The 17,471-nt window shown below is 43.0% G+C and overlaps 1 protein-coding gene across 1 annotated transcript; it reads right to left on the reverse strand.

Annotated features, from left to right (window-relative positions):
• Positions 1–209: 209 nt before the first annotated feature.
• LOC309356706 (uncharacterized protein) lies at positions 210–11,817 on the reverse strand (the record flags this gene model as incomplete). Its single annotated transcript, XM_081888308.1, has 4 exons — positions 210–1,162; positions 9,572–9,623; positions 9,751–9,868; positions 10,874–11,817. The coding sequence occupies 4 exons, from the start codon at positions 11,815–11,817 to the stop codon at positions 210–212; spliced, it is 2,067 nt and encodes a 688-aa protein (XP_081744434.1).
• Between the last annotated feature and the right edge of the window lie 5,654 nt (positions 11,818–17,471).

The following is a 17,471-nucleotide window of genomic DNA, read 5'->3' on the forward strand; positions in this document are numbered from 1 at the left end:
GAAGATGCTAGACTTTAGCATCTTCTCTTCTAAAAGATCGCCCAGATAACAAAACACAGTGCTGTAATGAGTCTCTTTAAGATAAAATCTTAAAACATTGTGCTGTGTGGAAACAATATTCTCTGTGAAATCCAGAAAGGACCCATTCTTTTAGTTACTTGAGATTTATTATCCATCAAGGAAAGAAAGCCAACACAATGCATGCCTTTTTATTGCATAGGAAGGTTTTTCCCTCTGGCCAGTTGCCTCACTGCATCTTTCACTTCTTTGTTTCTGAAGCTGTAGATCAGAGGGTTCAGCATGGGGATCATAACTGTGTAGAACATAGAGACCATCTTATCCTCATCAGCTGAAGACATAGAGCTGGGACGCACATATATAAAGAAGAGTGTCCCATAAAAGATAGACACTACCGTGAGATGGGTTGAGCAGGTGGAGAAAGCTTTGCGCCTGCCCTTGTTGGTGCGTATTCTCAGGATGGCCGTGAGGATGTAGATATAGGAGACAATGATAATTGACGTACTCACAATGCCAAAGGTACACGATAGACTGAAAAGCACCCCCTTGTTGAGTCTGGTATCTGAACAGGAGAGGGATATGACTGCAGGGATGTCACAGAAGAAATGGTTGATCGTATTGGTGTGACAGAAGGTGAGTTGAAAAGTTAAGGTTGTGTGTGTTGTGGCATTCAGTACTCCTAAAAGGTAGGGGGCGATGATCAGCTGGGTGCAAACTCTGCGTGACATGATTACTGTATAAAGAAGTGGATTGGAAATGGCCATATATCGGTCGTATGCCATTGCTGCCAAGAGGAAACACTCGGTGGCTAAAAAGAGTCCAAAAAACCACATCTGTAGAGCACAGCCAGTCAATGAGATTGCTTTTCTTTTCATGACCAAATCCATCAGCATCTTGGGAGTGACGACAGTCGAGTAGCAGAGGTCTACAAAGGATAAGTTGCTAAGGAAGAAGTACATGGGGGTGTGGAGTTGCAAGCTAATCCTGATTAAAATGATCATTCCAAGGTTGCCAAGCAGGGTGATAAGGTATACTGCTAGGAAAAAAGTGAAAAGAGGGAACTGAAGTTTTGAAGAGTCTGTGAATCCCGAAAAAATGAATTCATGTATTGTGGTATGATTTTCCACAGCCACTTCCTCCTGCACTGTGGTGGAAAACAACAACACTGTATTATGTGGATCTCTCACCTCTTCCCATTGTATTATCAGGACTCCCCTTTTCATTTATTAATTACTACTACTACTACTACTACTACTATTAGAAACTGGAGGAGGAAAACCTATTGCTCCTTGGACTTCTATCAGCCCCAGCCAGTGTGCCAAGTGGTGAGGTGATTATGGTGACTGGAGATTTGGAGGGCCACAAGTTGTGCACATCCCTGTTGCAAACAATGCAAGCTGCATGATTTTAGAGCTGCATTTGCGGGGTGGTTTTAATACTAGTGTGTAAGAGAAGTATTTGTGCTTGTGTAAAAAGAAAGAAAGTGGCACCAGCAGCAGTTTTGGGGAAAACGTTGAAATGTTAAAGCTGAGGGGTTAGTTTCACCTCAAAGTACCTTTCTAGTACATGCAACAGACTCATTCTGCTTTCCATGCTAGGACAGCTATGTGCATTTGAACTGCTTAATAGGTATATGCAGTGTGATGTCCTCCCTGGTATTTGAACAACAGCACAGTCTTTTGTTTAAGGGCCCAACTAGATGTGATACTAAAGGTATCACTATGTTTCAGGCATTATTTTTAAAGGCAAAATTGCAGCTGCAGAGCTAAGAGAGGAGGAGAGGAAGGTGAAGACCACAGTGTGTGGAGTTACCCCTTTCTTCCAACAATGTAGTCTTTGACAAGCTTCCCACCCCTCCCAATGAAACTGCTATTAGCCCTGCTGGAGGATGACTAATATGTTGGAGAAAATTCCATTGCCCTTCTTCAAAGGATCTCTTTCTTATGCCTGTTTATGAAGAAAACATTTTCACTCATAAACCATTTGCTTGGTTAACTCAAAATTAGCCCTGGGCTACTTCTTTTTTTGGAGTTAGTTTTAGACAAGGGTTCAGCATCATGAATCATGCTTTCAGTATCAGTGGCTGCTACTAAACAAATATTTAAAAAATGGTTTGTTTCAATGACTCTTTGGGGAGAGTGTAAAAATGATCTGATAGATAGCTGCTGGATTCCTAGAGAGGGAAGCCATGACAGAGAAAGAAGTTTGCATTTGTATCCTCATGGAGAATTACCCTCCTGTGTTTATAATCTGGTTGACCTGGCACATCTTAGCCCAGGGGTCTGCAACCTTTAAGACAAAAAGAGCCACTTGGACCCGTTTCCGAAGAAAAAAAAACCTGGGAGCCGCAAAACTCGTCATTATAAAAATAATTTTTTTGTCACTGTTTTATTATTTCTTTGTTTGACCCCTCAGAATTACCCCTCCTCATAGAAATAAATGTTAAATTAACAAGTTACCTTTTTTGTGTGTGTGTGTTCTTCACTCCCCTTCAAAACAGTGACCAGAGTACATGCCCCCTTTCAATGCAGTGACCAGCGTACATGCCCCTTACAATGTAGCGGGCGGGCGGGAAGGTGACGTTGGGATGGTGCGTGACTAACGCACGCACCGCCCCCATGCGATGTCACAGCCAGTACAGCGCCCACCACAGTAGGGAGTGTCGGGGCGCACAATGCGCCTCCCCCCCTCGCTAGTATCCACCCCGGAGCCGTGGCAAAGGTGTAAAAGAGCCACATGCGGCTCCGGAGCCGTGGGTTGCAGACCCCTGTCTTAGCCGAATGGGAAGAGCAGAGAGGAAGGAGAGGCCAGAAGGGTGAAAAGATCTTTCCCTTTTCTTCTCATCTGACTTGGCAGGTCAGGGCGAAGAATGAAAGGATCCCTGGAACAGGCAATGGATGTATGTGGACACATTGCAAGCCTGTAGTTTAGGAAGTGCAATCTGGCCAAAGCCTAATTTGAAAACTAAAATCTAGAAATACTTTTTAACCTACCCATCCTCTTATGACCTTCAAACACTTTTTCTTCTTGCAATTCTTGCCTCTGGTTTGTCCTGTGCATCAAGTTGAACCTCCACTATTTACTCCACTCACTACCACAGGAGCAGCTTTCAGTGATGAGATGAAAAGATGGCTGAATATCATTATGATGCCTACAAATTCTTATGTATCGCAGAACTGCTTGTTGTGTGCAACTTAGTATTTCTGAAACTGCTGTTCAGAAGGAACTTCCTATTCTGAGAGTTTGAAACTGGGGATTTTGTCCTCCGGAAGGATCAGATATCAGGTGGGAATTGCAATTATCTTAATGGCTCTCTGTAGGAGAAGTCAATTCCACTGCAAATGTCCCTACAAAGCAAAAACAATACATTCTAAGCACACAGTGCCAGCACAAATAGTGTAAAAAGCAGATCTAGACTACAATCCAGTAGAGAGTATAGTACACTTAAGCCCACTGATATAATAAGAATGTAAGACATCTGTGCTGGATCAGACCAAAGGTCTACTCAGTCCAGCATCCTGTTCTCACAGTGGCCAACCAGAGGGCTATGGAAAGCCCACAAGCAAGACATGAGTCTATAGCCATTTCTCTACTTGTGTAAGGGTGACTTCTATTGCTGGATTATGGTGCTGCAACCTAGGCTTCCAGATACAGGTCCATTTCACTGTATGGGACAGAGTCATCCAGTGGCTGTAGCATCTGCCACTCTCCATAGCTGTTATCCCCTGAAGATGTTCTATACCCTGCAGGAGCAAAAACCCAGATTCCCTTTACCTCCTTGGAAAAATAGTTGGGGTAAATTTTTATCAGAAAAACTGTCAGAGGTGAAAGGGTTAGGCAAGTCCCACCCCCCAAAGTTGCCTTCCACTGCCCTCTGAATCCTCTGCATCTGTATTTGATTATCAAAGAAAATATGGGAAGAAACTTAAGTTAGATTAAAATTTAATGTATATGCCAACTTTTCCACAATAAAGGCACAAAACAGAAACCACAATACGTTACACATAATGTAAACATCAATGAGCATTTCGTCATAACATATCAGCAATTTCATTTCCCATATATAATGAGTTAAAGAAAATGTTTAAAAACACTTTTGTTAAAAGACCAGAAGGCTTTACTGGGTATAGTAGGCGAAGAGATACCAGAAAAAGATTAAAGACTGTTCATGTATGCAACAACAGCAGCAAGAATCCTTTTAGCCCCCAAATGTAAACAACAAGTACCAACGAAAGAAGAGTGGCAGATGAAAATGATGGACTTTGCGGAACTGATGAAGCTGATGGGAAAAATCCGAAACCAGCATGATCAAGTATTCCAAAAAGACTGGAGTAAATTTATAGAATATTTGAAAGCAATTAACAACACTAGTAGGGTTGCCTGAAGACTTGTACTGATTTTTTTTTTTTACCTTTCTGCATTTATTTAAACTTTGAGGTATTTTGTAATGAATTATGTTAGAATTGGAAAATATATAAAGTGCTGTGATATAAAGGTTACTTTTGAAAGCCAAGAGGTGGGAGGGAAGGAAGTCAACAGGCTCTAAAGAGCCAAAGAAGGAAAATGGATTGCAATGATGTGATTACATATGTTTAAATGGAAAATTAATTAAAAATATATTTTTAAAAAAACACATACCAGCAATTTCAATAGCAATTACTTTCAAAACATGGTGCATTTCAACAGCAATGTGTAGATAAAGCAATCAATCCCCAAACTCAGCAAACATTAAAATGTTCACATTCAAAAGTGCCCTCAACAAAATCAGCCCAATCATGGAAATTTCTTGGCCAATTGGTTTGTTAACCCCTCTCACAATTACATTGACTCTCCCCATCTCTCACCTGCATGAGACCCTGGAGAGACCCTTTCTGCTAAAGCAGATAGTCTTGGACCATTTGGAGAAATATTCTGGTCAGCTGCCTACATTCCTGTTGTGTAGAATATGGATGCTATCTTGAGTTCTACTGATGAGGTGGTATGAAAGAACAGGAACATGAAATTTAAAGTTGTTCACAAGCAGTTCCTTGAAACTACTAGACCAAGTTAGTCACAAGGAGCTCAAAACCCATTGCGATGGGACCAAGTTGTGACAAACTTTAGCAGAACTGGGGGTTTCATATAAACCATGGATGGGGAACTAGATCGAGTCAGCAGGTTGGATCCCTCACCCCCTTTACCCTGTGGACCCAGATGGCTGGATTGTTAGGTGACTGGCATCTGTTAATGTTCAAAGGAGGTTACTGTAACTGCCAATCTGCTCTAAACATTAGTGAAGTTTCCTCCTAGACCTCATTGTGCTATACATTTAAAGCAGTACCATACCACTTTTACAAGTCATGGCTTCCGCAAAAAAATCCTGGAAACTGCAGTTTGTTAAGGATGCTTAGAGTTCTTAGGAGACCCCCTATTCCTCTCTCAGAGCTATGATCAAAGTTCCATGGGAAGAAGGATAGATTGTTAAACTACTCTGCTATGGTTTGGGGCAGCAGACTGGGGCCTTTAGCCCAGAAACCAAAGGTAGACCTCTAATTCTTTCAGTCTGGCTCCTGAGACTCTTTCCAGGATGCACCTTTTCTCCCCTGGGCTTTACCCTGTTCTACATGTGCTCTTCTCAAATGCTTTTGTCTTGGTGGAATGCATCCTTGAAGTATGATAATGCCTCTTGCTTGCCTGGATAATGTCTAGAGAGATATGCACGGTGGTGTAGAAATCTCTGACTTTTGCATGGCTGGATATATGTTGTTGTTGTTGTTGTTTAGTCATTTAGTCGTGTCCGACTCTTCGTGACCCCATGGACCAGAGAACGCCAGGCACCTCTGTCCTCCACTGCCTCCCGCAGTTTGGTCAAACTCATGCTGGTAACCTCGAAAACACTATCCAACCATCTCGTCCTCTGTCGCCCCCTTCTCCTTGTGCCCTCCATCTTTCCCAACATCAGGGTCTTCTCCAGGGAGAAGAGGTGGCCAAAGTACTGGAGCCTCAGCTTCACAATCTGTCCTTCCAGTGAGCACTCAGGGTTGATTTCCTTCAGTATGGAGAGGTTTGATCTTCTTGCAGTCCATGGGACTCTCAAGAGTCTCCTCCAGCACCATAATTCAAAAGCATCAATTCTTCGGCGATCAGCCTTCTTTATGGTCCAGCTCTCACTTCCATACATCACTACTGGGAAAACCATAGCTTTAACTATACGAACCTTTGTTGGCAAGGTGATGTCTCTACTTCTCAAGATGCTGTCTAGGCCTGTCATTGCCCTTCTCCCAAGAAGCAGGCGTCTTTTAATTTCGTGGCTGCTGTCACCATCTGCAGTGATCATTGAGCCCAAGAAAGTAAAATCTCTCACTACCTCCATTTCTTCCCCTTCTATTTGCCAGGAGGTGATGGGACCAGTGGCCATGATCTTCGTTTTTTTGATGTTGAGCTTCAGACCATATTTTGCGCTCTCCTCTTTCACCCTCATTAAAAGGTTCTTTAATTCCTCCTCACTTTCTGCCATCAAGGTTGTGTCATCTGCATATCTGAGGTTGTTGATATTTCTTCCGGCAATCTTAATTCCGGCTAGGGATTCATCCAGCCCAGCCTTTCGCATGATAAATTCTGCATATAAGTTAAATAAGCAGGGAGACAAAATACAGCCTTGTCGTACTCCTTTCCCAATTTTGAACCAATCAGTTGTTCCATATCCAGTTCTAACTGTAGCTTCTTGTCCCACATAGAGATTTCTTAGGAGACAGATGAGGTGATCTGGCACTCCCATTTCTTTAAGAACTTGCCATAGTTTGCCGTGGTCGACACAGTCAAAGGCTTTTGCATAATCAATGAAGCAGAAGTAGATGTCTTTCTGGAACTCTCTAGCTTTCTCCATAATCCAGCGCATGTTTGCAATTTGGTCTCTGGTTCCTCTGCCTCTTCTAAATCCAGCTTGCACTTCTGGGAGTTCTCGGTCCACATACTGCTTGAGCCTTCCTTGTAGAATTTTAAGCATAACCTTGCTAGCGTGTGAAATGAGTGCAATTGTGCGGTAGTTGGAGCATTCTTTGGCACTGCCCTTCTTTGGGATTGGGATGTAGACTGATCTTCTCCAATCTTCTGGCCACTGCTGAGTTTTCCAAACTTGCTGGCATATTGAGTGTAGCACCTTAACAGCATCATCTTTTAAACTTTTAAATAGTTCAGCTGGAATACCATCACTTCCACTGGCCTTGTTATTTGCAGTGCTTTCTAAGGCCCATTTGACTTCACTTTCCAGGATGTCTGGCTCAAGGTCAGCAACCACACTACCTGGGGTATACGAGACATCCATTTCTTTCTGGTATAATTCCTCTGTGTATTCTTGCCACCTCTTCTTGATGTCTTCTGCTTCTGTTAGGTCCTTTCCACTTTTGTCCTTTATTATGGAAATCTTTGTACGAAATGTTCCTTTCATATCTCCAATTTTCTTGAACAGATCTCTGGTTCTTCCCATTCTATTGCTTTCCTCTATTTCTTTGCATTGCTCGTTTAAGAAGGTCTTCTTGTCTCTCCTTGCTATTCTTTGGAAATCTGCATTCAATTTCCTGTATCTTTCACCATCTCCCTCGCATTTTGCTTGCCTCATCTCCCCCGCTATTTGTAAGGCCTCATTGGACAGCCACTTGGCTTTCTTGCATTTCCTTTTCATTGGGATGGTTTTCGTTGCTGCCTCCTGTATAATGTTACGAGCCTCCATCCATAGTTCTTCAGGCATTCTGTCCACCAAATCTAAATCCTTAAACCTGTTCCTCACTTCCACTGTGTATTCATAAGGGATTTGACTTAGATTGTATCTTACCGGCCCAGTGGTTTTTCCTACTTTCTTCAGTTTAAGCTTGAATTTTGCTATAAGAAGCTGATGATCTGAGCCACAGTCAGCTCCAGGTCTTGTTTTTGCTGACTGTATAGAGCTTCTCCATCTTTGGCTGCAGAGAATATAATCAATCTGATTTCGATGCTGCCCATCTGGTGATGTCCATGTGTAGAGTCGTCTCTTGTGTTGTTGGAAAAGCGTGTTTGTGATGACCAACTTGTTCTCTTGGCAGAACTCTATTAGCCTTTGCCCTGCTTCGTTTTGATCTCCAAGGCCAAACTTGCCAGTTGTTCCTTTTATCTCTTGACTCCCTACTTTAGCATTCCAATCCCCTATAATGAGAAGAACATCCTTTTTTGGTGTCACTTCTATAAGGTCTTGTAAGTCTTCATAGAATTGGTCAATTTCAGTTTCTTCAGCACAAGTAGTTGGTGCATAAACTTGGATTACTGTGATGTTAAAAGGTCTGCCTTGGATTCGTATCGAGATCATTCTATCATTTTTGAGATTGCATCCCAGTATAGCTTTCGCCACTCTTTTGTTGACTATGAGGGCCACTCCATTTCTTTTACGGGTTTCTTGCCCACAGTAGTAGATATGATGGTCATCCGAACTGAATTCACCCATTCCCGTCCATTTTAGTTCACTGATGCCCAGGATGTCAATATTTATTCTTGCCATCTCATTTTTGACCACCTCCAACTTACCCAGGTTCATGGTTCTTACATTCCAGGTTCCTATGCAATATTTTTCTTTACAGCATTGGACTTTCCTTTCGCTTCCAGGCATATCCGCAACTGAGCGTCCTTTCGGCTTTGGCCCAGCCGCTTCATCAGCTCTGGATCTACTTGTACTTGCCCTCCGCTCTTCCCCAGTAGCATGTTGGACGCCTTCCGACCTGAGGGGCTCATCTTCCAGCGTCATATCTTTTATATGCCTGTTGTCTTTGTCCATGGAGTTTTCTTGGCAGGGATACTGGAGTGGCTTGCCGGTTCCTCCTCCAGGTGGATCACGTTTGGTCAAAACTCTCCACTATGACCTGTTCATCTTGGGTGCCCTGCTCGGCATAGTTCATAGCTTCTCTGAGTTCTTCAAGCCCCTTCGCCACGGCAAGGCAGTGATCCATGAAGGGGGGCTGGATATATACAGCTCACTATATAAAGGTCATCCTGTCGACTTTTCCTTTAAGCCCTGCCCACCATTGGCAGATGGACCCCAGAATGTTGCCCACAGGGAAATGTAGCTGTTGAGCTGAAAAATGTTCCCCACCCCTGATTTAGGAACACAAGCCAGCTTCCTAAACTGCCTTTTTCCTGAGGCGTCCTGGTTTCTAGCCAACAGTTTTTCATGAAGCTCTCAATGCCTTTCAAATTCTTTCAGTGCTACGTAAATCAATCGCCCCAAAGCTTGTTCTAATCTTAAATCACCACTTCTTGAATGTTTAAACCAGAGTTTAGCCCCATAACATTATAACAGACTCATTTCCTCACCCTGATCTAACTATTAAGCACATGTAACATGCTACCTTCCTGCTATAAATTCTGGTTTATCTCTTATCTAATTGCAAGCCCTAGATGAGGAACCTTGAAAATCATTGTTTTAGCACCTCAAAACCTCCTGGGCTTTGTTTATATTCCTAAAAACCTTCCACTCTTCCTTTTACCTTATAAATTTAATTGAAGAGAGTAACAGAATACATGTCATCAATTGAGTTATCTTAGCTCCAACTCTTGCCATATTCTGCCAGGCTGGCCTGGCCAATGGTCAGGGGTAATGGGAGCTGCAAACCAGCAACAATAGGAGGTCACAACGTTGGCTACCTCTGATTCATTCTTTCTTTTACATAACTGAATCTATGCTCCCCCCCCATTCTGTAGAAAGCCCTTCCCCTTGATCAGCCGCCTCACAGCATCTTTCACCTCTTTGTTCCTCAAGCTGTAGATCAAAGGGTTCAGCATGGGGATCACCATAGTGTAGAACACAAAGATCATCTTGTCCACATCAACTGATGAGCTGGAACCAGAACTGGGATGCACATATATGAAGAAGCATTTCCCATAAAAGATTGACACAACCGTGAGGTGTGTTGAGCAAGGAGAGAAAGCTTTGCGCCTGCCCTGTTTGAAGCCATGGTGACTCCCTAAGGGAACTGATAACCTGACCTTCCTGGCTGTTTTTGAGCTGATTCTTCTTGCAAACCAGGGTGCTGCATGTGACAGGTAGAAACTGTACTGATAGTCAGGGGTAGTATTACAAGGGACTGACTGGAAACCATGCAAGCAGGAAATGATCCCACACAGATGAACCAGGTGAAAAGTCTAGGCAAGTACATCTCATACTGGAAAGCTACAAGTGGCAGGATTGGGTAAGAATCTCTTCATAATCTGATGCCACAGGGTGCTAACCACTGTATCTTGTACTTTTCTTCCCACAAGAGGACGGCTAACCTAGCCTAGCATCTCTATAACACCCCATAGGCCCTTCTGCAGATTCCTCAAGAACATATCACAGAGTTCAAGGGAAGCAGGCACTTCATCATGTATGAAGAGGTGAGGCAGTGAGTTTATTTATTTAATTCATGAATTTATAGGCCACACATTCATAAAACAACATAACAAGGTGGAATACAACATGTAAAAGCAAGGTTAACAAAGATATCCATTTAAAAGCATTATTTAAAACATCAATAAATACTGATTGGATTATAAAGGAAATTAATGTTGCAAAGGGCAGGCCCAACAAGGAAGACTTCAAGAGACATCTGAATGAAGGGAGGGAGGATCTCCGTTGAATCTCTGCAGGCAAGTAATACCATGGGTCAGGGCCTTCCACACTAAAATCTCTATCCCTAGTGGTGACCAACCAGACCTCAGGGATATGGGGAACCAACAGAAGTTCTCAACTGGAGGATCTTAGCACGTGCTGTTTTGATGACAATGATGTCATGCTAGCCCTGCCAAAGACTTGCATGTAAGAGGAGCACCGATCTCACAATTATCACCCACCTGGAAGCACCCAAAGTGCATAATTTATGCCTCAACAGAAATACCTTTCTTCCTCACAATCCTTTTCAGAGCCGCCTTCACCTCCTTGTTCCTCAGGCTGTAGATCAAAGGGTTCACCATGGGGATCACCACTGTATAAAAGACAGCAGCAACTTGGTCTTGGGCATCAGCATCACTTGAGGTGGGCTTCAGGTAGATGAAAAGGATGGTGGTATAGAACAAGGTGACAGCCATCATATGGGAGCCACAGGTAGATAAGGTTTTCTTGCGTCCCTCAGATGAGCTGATCCGACGGATGGTGATGAGGATGTAGATGTAAGAGATGAGGATGGTGAGGAATGAACAGAGACCTATCAGGGAAGAGATCACGAATAGCAGGATGTGGTTGAGCATTGTGTTGGAGCAAGCAAGCTTCAGTATTAAGGGTACATCACAAAAGAAGTGGTTAATGACATTAGAGCCACAGAAAGGAAGACGGAAGGTGGTGTTTGTGTGTATCATGCCGTTGGCACACCCCGCCAGGTATGAAGCCAGTACAAGCCAAATGCAGACCTTCCTAGACATGACAACTGGGTAAAGCAACGGGTTGCAGATTGCTACATAGCGGTCATAGGCCATGGCTGCTAGCAAGAGACACTCTACAGTGGCAAAGACAGCATAGAAATAAAACTGGGCAGCACAGCCAGTGAACGAAATGGCTTTCTTCTCAGCCAAGAAATCTGCCAGCGTTTTGGGGACGATGACAGTGGAGTAACAGAGATCTGAGAAGGACAGGTTGCTGAGGAAGAAGTACATGGGTGTTTGAAGGTGGCGGTCAAGGTGAATCAGTGCTATCATCCCGAGATTTCCCAGAAGAGTGATCGCGTAGATGGTCAGAAACACTGCAAAGAGGGAAATACGGAGTACTGGGTTGTTTGTGAATCCCGCAAGAATGAATTCTGAAACTGTGGTTTGATTCCATTGGGCCATCATAACAGAACACAAAACCTGTAAAACAGTGGAGAGAAACAATGGTGATGTCTTAAACTTGGTTGAAAACTAACACTAACTTAACTATTGCTGCAACAGACCGTATCTGTCATCCTCCTAATCATCCCGTATGATGGAAAATGTGGGAAATGGATATGCAAATTTCGGGATTTTAAAAATGTATATATTCTTTATTGAAAAATAAAAAGTAATGTGTATATAATGTATTTCTTGAGCATTTTACATCAGTTTAGATGAACATTGGATAAGTGATGCATAAATGTTGGCAGGTGCCTGTCATTTCCCTAGGCAGGAAACAACATGCTAAGCTTGTGTGTGCATTCATTTATTTATTTTACATCATTTGCATACCAGCCACTTAGCAATGTCCTCTGGATGGTTAACAATAAAAGTTAACAATGACCAACAAGAAACTCTAAAAGAAAACAGAATAAAACTACAGTACAAAAAATAACACAACTAACTAGAACTAGCAAGAGCAAAATATACCTTAACACAAAATAACACAACTAACTAGAACTAGCAAGAGCAAAATATACCTTAACACAAAATAACACAACTAACTAGAACTAGCAAGAGCAAAATATACCTTAACACACACAATCATAAAGCACTAAGAAGTTTCAGGATCATAAAGATACACTTCCTAAGTGTAAAAGACCAAAGGACTCAATTCTAGCTTGATCAGGCATTTAAATCTTCAGCTAAGCTACTGGGGCCATAGATTTCCATAGGTCATCTGCTCTCTGATTAAAGTTGGATGCTACCTTTAATTTTTTAAAACATTGTTACAGCAATAATATTCAGTATCAGTATGCAAATTTAACGTGTTTACACCATTTGGTTTGCAAGGTAATTTTTGCCAACCCATGCTCACCTGCTCTTTATCTGATGTCATATGTGAAACTGAGTGTGGAGCTAGCAAAGAAGTGGCTGGACAAAAAATGGGGTTTGCAGGCATCTGCACAAAGCTCAGCCCTTGCCTAGAGCTGAGTGCGGTGCTTTGAAATCCCAACAACCACCTGGTCGTCGGGGCTTCAAAGCACCACACAGGGCTCTGTGTTGAGTTTTGGAGTCCTGGTTATCATCTGATCATGGGGTCTTCATGTTTGCACCTGAAAGGCTTACTTTCAAAGCATGTGGGTTGAATGTGGCTCATGCGGGTGGGGGAGATTCAGTTCTGGCTTTTTATTTATTTATTTTTCTAAAAAATTATATGCTGCTATATTATTTAATTCAAAGCAGTTTGCAATGATATCTATATATGATAAAAACACTGACACTAAAATTTGTTGGCCAGATCCAGTTCCACAACCCTGTTTTACAACTTATTTCCTCCCCTTCAGTTCTTACATTCCCTCTGTAAGAATCTGTTACTCAGAACCTAGGAAACAAACTTCTACTCTTAAGGGAACATTTGGGAACTCAATTCTCCCTGTTATACCATACAGTTTCTAGTCTGAACAAATGCATGCATATGACTTTGCAGTGGGCCAGTGAGGAAAGTCAACCATGGAGTCCATTTTAACTGCTGAATGAGATACAGTGGTACTTCGGGTTAAGAACTTAATTCATTCTGGAGGTCCGTTCTTAACCTGAAACTGTTCTTAACCTGAGATACCACTTTGGCTAATGGGGCTTCCTGCTGCCTCTGTGCCACTGTCACATGATTTCTGTTCTCATCCTGAAGCAAAGTTCTTAACCAAAGGTACTATTTCTGGGTTAGCGGAGTCTGTAACCTGAAGCATCTGTAACCCGGGGTAGCGCTGTAATAGGCTGAGGTGCTAACAGAAGCTATTCCCCCTATCCTTCCCACATGGGTGTCCTCTAATTTGCCTTGCAGGGTTGAGAGAACACTTAGAACAGTGTATGGGGGGAAAGGGGGAGAACATTCCTTTGGACAAGCAGAAGGGCTTGCACTGATCAGAAAATCATGTTAGTGCAATGTTCTACCCAAAATCTACAACTTTGCTTTCTAAGGAAGATACTTAGATATAACAAAACAGAGTCACTCACTAATCTGACTAGAATTGGTGCTCTAACTTTCCTCAGATTTCTGCCTCCATCACCTGGCCGATTGTGCAAGGGCAAATTGCTGTTTTCTTTGGTCTTGCTAAAGAAATATTTTCAAACTACATTACCGCTTTAGGTTGTTATTCTAGAGCCAGTATCAGAGATATTTAAACTTACCAGGTTGTGTTCTTGTCTGGTTCTGAGATCTTCACTTATGAGCTGAGTGTTTTAGTTATTCCCGCACTGATTTTGGGTTCTGGTTCTGGGCGTAGCATCTTTGCCTCTTCTATGGAAAGAAGTTCTCCCTTTGCTCCATGCCTTTCTACCTCTACCCAGTCATAAATTTCTGAAATCTCTGCATGCAAAGCAAGCTGCTTCCTACATATGGCATTGCATCCCACAGACAGGAATCTTTATATTGAGAATTTGCAGCGTGGGGACCTGTTCCCTGGGGATTTTCTGGTCTTAGAAGCACACAGGGGCAAAACTGTCGGAGTGCAAGTCAATGATTAGTCTGCTTATGTGGAGATGAAAACAAAACAAATTAAATGTCCAGGTTTGATTTTGGAAACTTCAGCTAGTTCAGACTGCAGCTGCCAGAACTCCAAGGGGACTGAGGTCCTTAGATTCTGTTAACACCATGACTGTACTGGTTGATGCTTTAATTCCAAGCCCAATTCAAAGTGCTGGTTCTTATCTTCACATTTTAAAATGGTTTGTGCCCAAGCTATTTCATGGTCTTCCTGCACCCATATCAGCCTGCTTGCATGCTGAGATCTACAACAGAGACCTTCCTTGTGTGCCCACTACCTAGATCAGTGAGGCTGATCTACAAAGAAAAGGGCCTTTTCTGTGGTGGCCTCATGACTTTCAAACTCCCTGTGGTTGGACAGGCTCCCATGCTTCAAGTCTTTCAGAAGACCATGACATGACATATTTATGATTGATGTTTAATGCTCTGGATTGTGGCTTGTTATTGTTCTACAAGGTGTTTTAATCGACTGACTGAAAATTTTTATTGGCTGTTCTCTTGTGGGCAGGGGTGGTTGATGGCTTTTTATTGTTGGTATTTTGAAAAAATTATTGTTCTAACCTATCTTGGATGGGCATTTATTATTTAAATCTGTATGCCGCTGCTTCATATAAATCTGCCCGGCGGGGGGGGGGGGTTCACAACAGAACAACAAAAATGCAAATCATTACATCACTACAATGCAAAGCAAATACAAAATCATTTCAAAGCATAACAGCAAGCTAACAAATAGCTCAGTTTAAGTACTAGGAACACTTTATTTTTTAAGTCATCATAAAAAACTATCAGTTAATAACAAATATGATAAACATTCCAGCATGCCAACAATAATATAACCAGCAACCACTGTGTGGCAGTACTATACCAAATGATACACCAAAACCTAACCAAGTGTATAAAAAGTTTCATTGACTGTTTTTAAAGAAGTGAACACATTTCCTAGCAATTTATAAGATACATAGCAATTAAAATTAATAAATACAAAGCAGTGAATAAAGGATGTTTAACAGCAAGTAGCCAATTCAAGAACCTAATTTAGAAAAGAGGTAGTGAACCTTTCGTCCTTTGGTTGTTGTTGGACCACAACTCTCATCAGCCCCAGCCAGCATTGCCATGGTTAGGGATGATGGGAGATGTAGTCCTGTTCTATCTGGAGGGTCACAGGTTTGCCTGCCTGTTTTAGAGGTACTGCTACTGTATTGGTGATATTATATTGAACTGCTGCCCTCAATGTGCTGTTAGGTACTAAAAACTATTTAGATAAGTGATCACTTGCAAAACCAGTGTGTGTGTTCCTAATGCATTGTGATGCTACTTATACATAGGAATTTGAGAACATTCCACCATTAAGAGAGAATGTACCACATAAATATAGACTTGGGATGGATCAATCAGTCTACTTTCAATCTCTTTCTGTTTTCCATCTAATTTCTACATTTTTTAAAAAAAAGCATAGGTAAAGGTAAAGGTACCCCTGCCCGTACGGGCCAGTCTTGCCAGACTCTAGGGTTGTCCGCTCATCTCACTCTATAGGCCAGGAGCCAGCGCTGTCCGCAGACACTTCTGGGTCACGTGGCCAGCGTGACAAGATGCATCTGGCGAGCCAGCGCAGCACACGGAAACGCCGTTTACCTTCCCGCTGGTAAGCGGTCCCTATTTATCTACTTGCACCCGGGGGTGCATTTGAACTGCTAGGTTGGCAGGCGCTGGGACCAAAAGACGGGAGCGCATCCCGCTGCGGGGATTCGAACTGCCGACCATGCGATCGGCAAGTCCTAGGCGCACAGCGCTACCCGCGTCCCACTAAAAAAGCATAAGTAAAGGTAAAGGACCCCTGGACGGTTAAGCCCAGTCAAAGGCGACTATAGGGTTGCGGCTCTCATCTTGCTTTCAGGCTGAGGGAGCCAGCATTTGCCCACAGACAGCTTTCCAGGTCATATGGCCAGCATGACTAAACCACTTCTGGCACAATGGGACACTGTGATGGAAGCCAGAGTGCACAGAAACACTGTTTACCTTCCTGCTGCAGTGGTACCTATTTATCTACTTGCACTGGCATGCTTTCGAACTGCTAGGTTTGCAGGAGCTGGGACAGAGCAATGGGTGCTCACCCCATTGCGCGGATTCAAACCGCCGACTGATGGGAGGGCATTCCACAGGGCAAGTGCCACTACTGAGAAGGCCCTCTGCCTGGTTCCCTGTAACCTCACTTCTCGCAGTGAGGGAACTGCCAGAAGGCCCTTGGAGGTGGACCTCAGTGTCTAGGCTGAACGATGGGGGTGGAAATTCTCCTTCAGGGATACTGGGCCCATTCCTGCTCATTATTTGTTGAACAATAAACAATGATGCAGCACCAAACTATATGATAAAAATCATGTCTCATTCAGTCCTAGGGCAGATTGGAAACTGTCCAGGATAATGCTTACACAAAGACGATTTCCAAGTGTTGGGACAGATGAGGGTAATTGCTGGCTTTAGATAAATCTCTGCTATCATTTCTACAAGCTGTGCTTCAGCAAACAACTTCCCCTTCCACACCAGTCACACTTCATGTATGGTACCCCGCTTTTATCCACCGAGCTGCAACAGCAGCAGCCTGGTGCTGGACCAACACATGCCCCTCCCATCTTCCATAGTTTAAAATGTGAACTAGGCCCCTGCCAAGAATCCTTGGCTTTGTGCAGTGCTATTTTTCTATATAAAAAAAGCTTGTTCTCTTATAATGGCAATGGTGCCCCCCTGAGAGGTGCCAGAACTGAGTTCCAGTGATTAATGGCTGAAAAAAAAGCCCTGTGTAGAATGCAATATTATCTTACCATACATTGTTTTTATTACATTTTCATTAGCTGCCCTGACAGTGTCAAACAGGTGGGAAGCATGATTGTGTTGAAGGTATAGGATCAACGTAACGGGTGGAACACTCTATTAGTGCAAGGATTTCTGATTGTGCAAGGAAACTTTATCCCCCCCTTCTCCCCCCGTGCTGTCCCAAATTGTTTTTGGGGTTCCCCCAACCCTCTAGAGCATGTTGGGGGAGGGCAAATGGCATATAAGAGACAGGAAGAAGAGCAAGGGAAGTCCAGCTGCA

Source organism: Podarcis melisellensis (genome assembly GCF_964234715.1).
Source record: "Podarcis melisellensis genome assembly, chromosome: 1".
In the NCBI taxonomy this organism is placed as follows: domain Eukaryota; kingdom Metazoa; phylum Chordata; class Lepidosauria; order Squamata; family Lacertidae; genus Podarcis; species Podarcis melisellensis.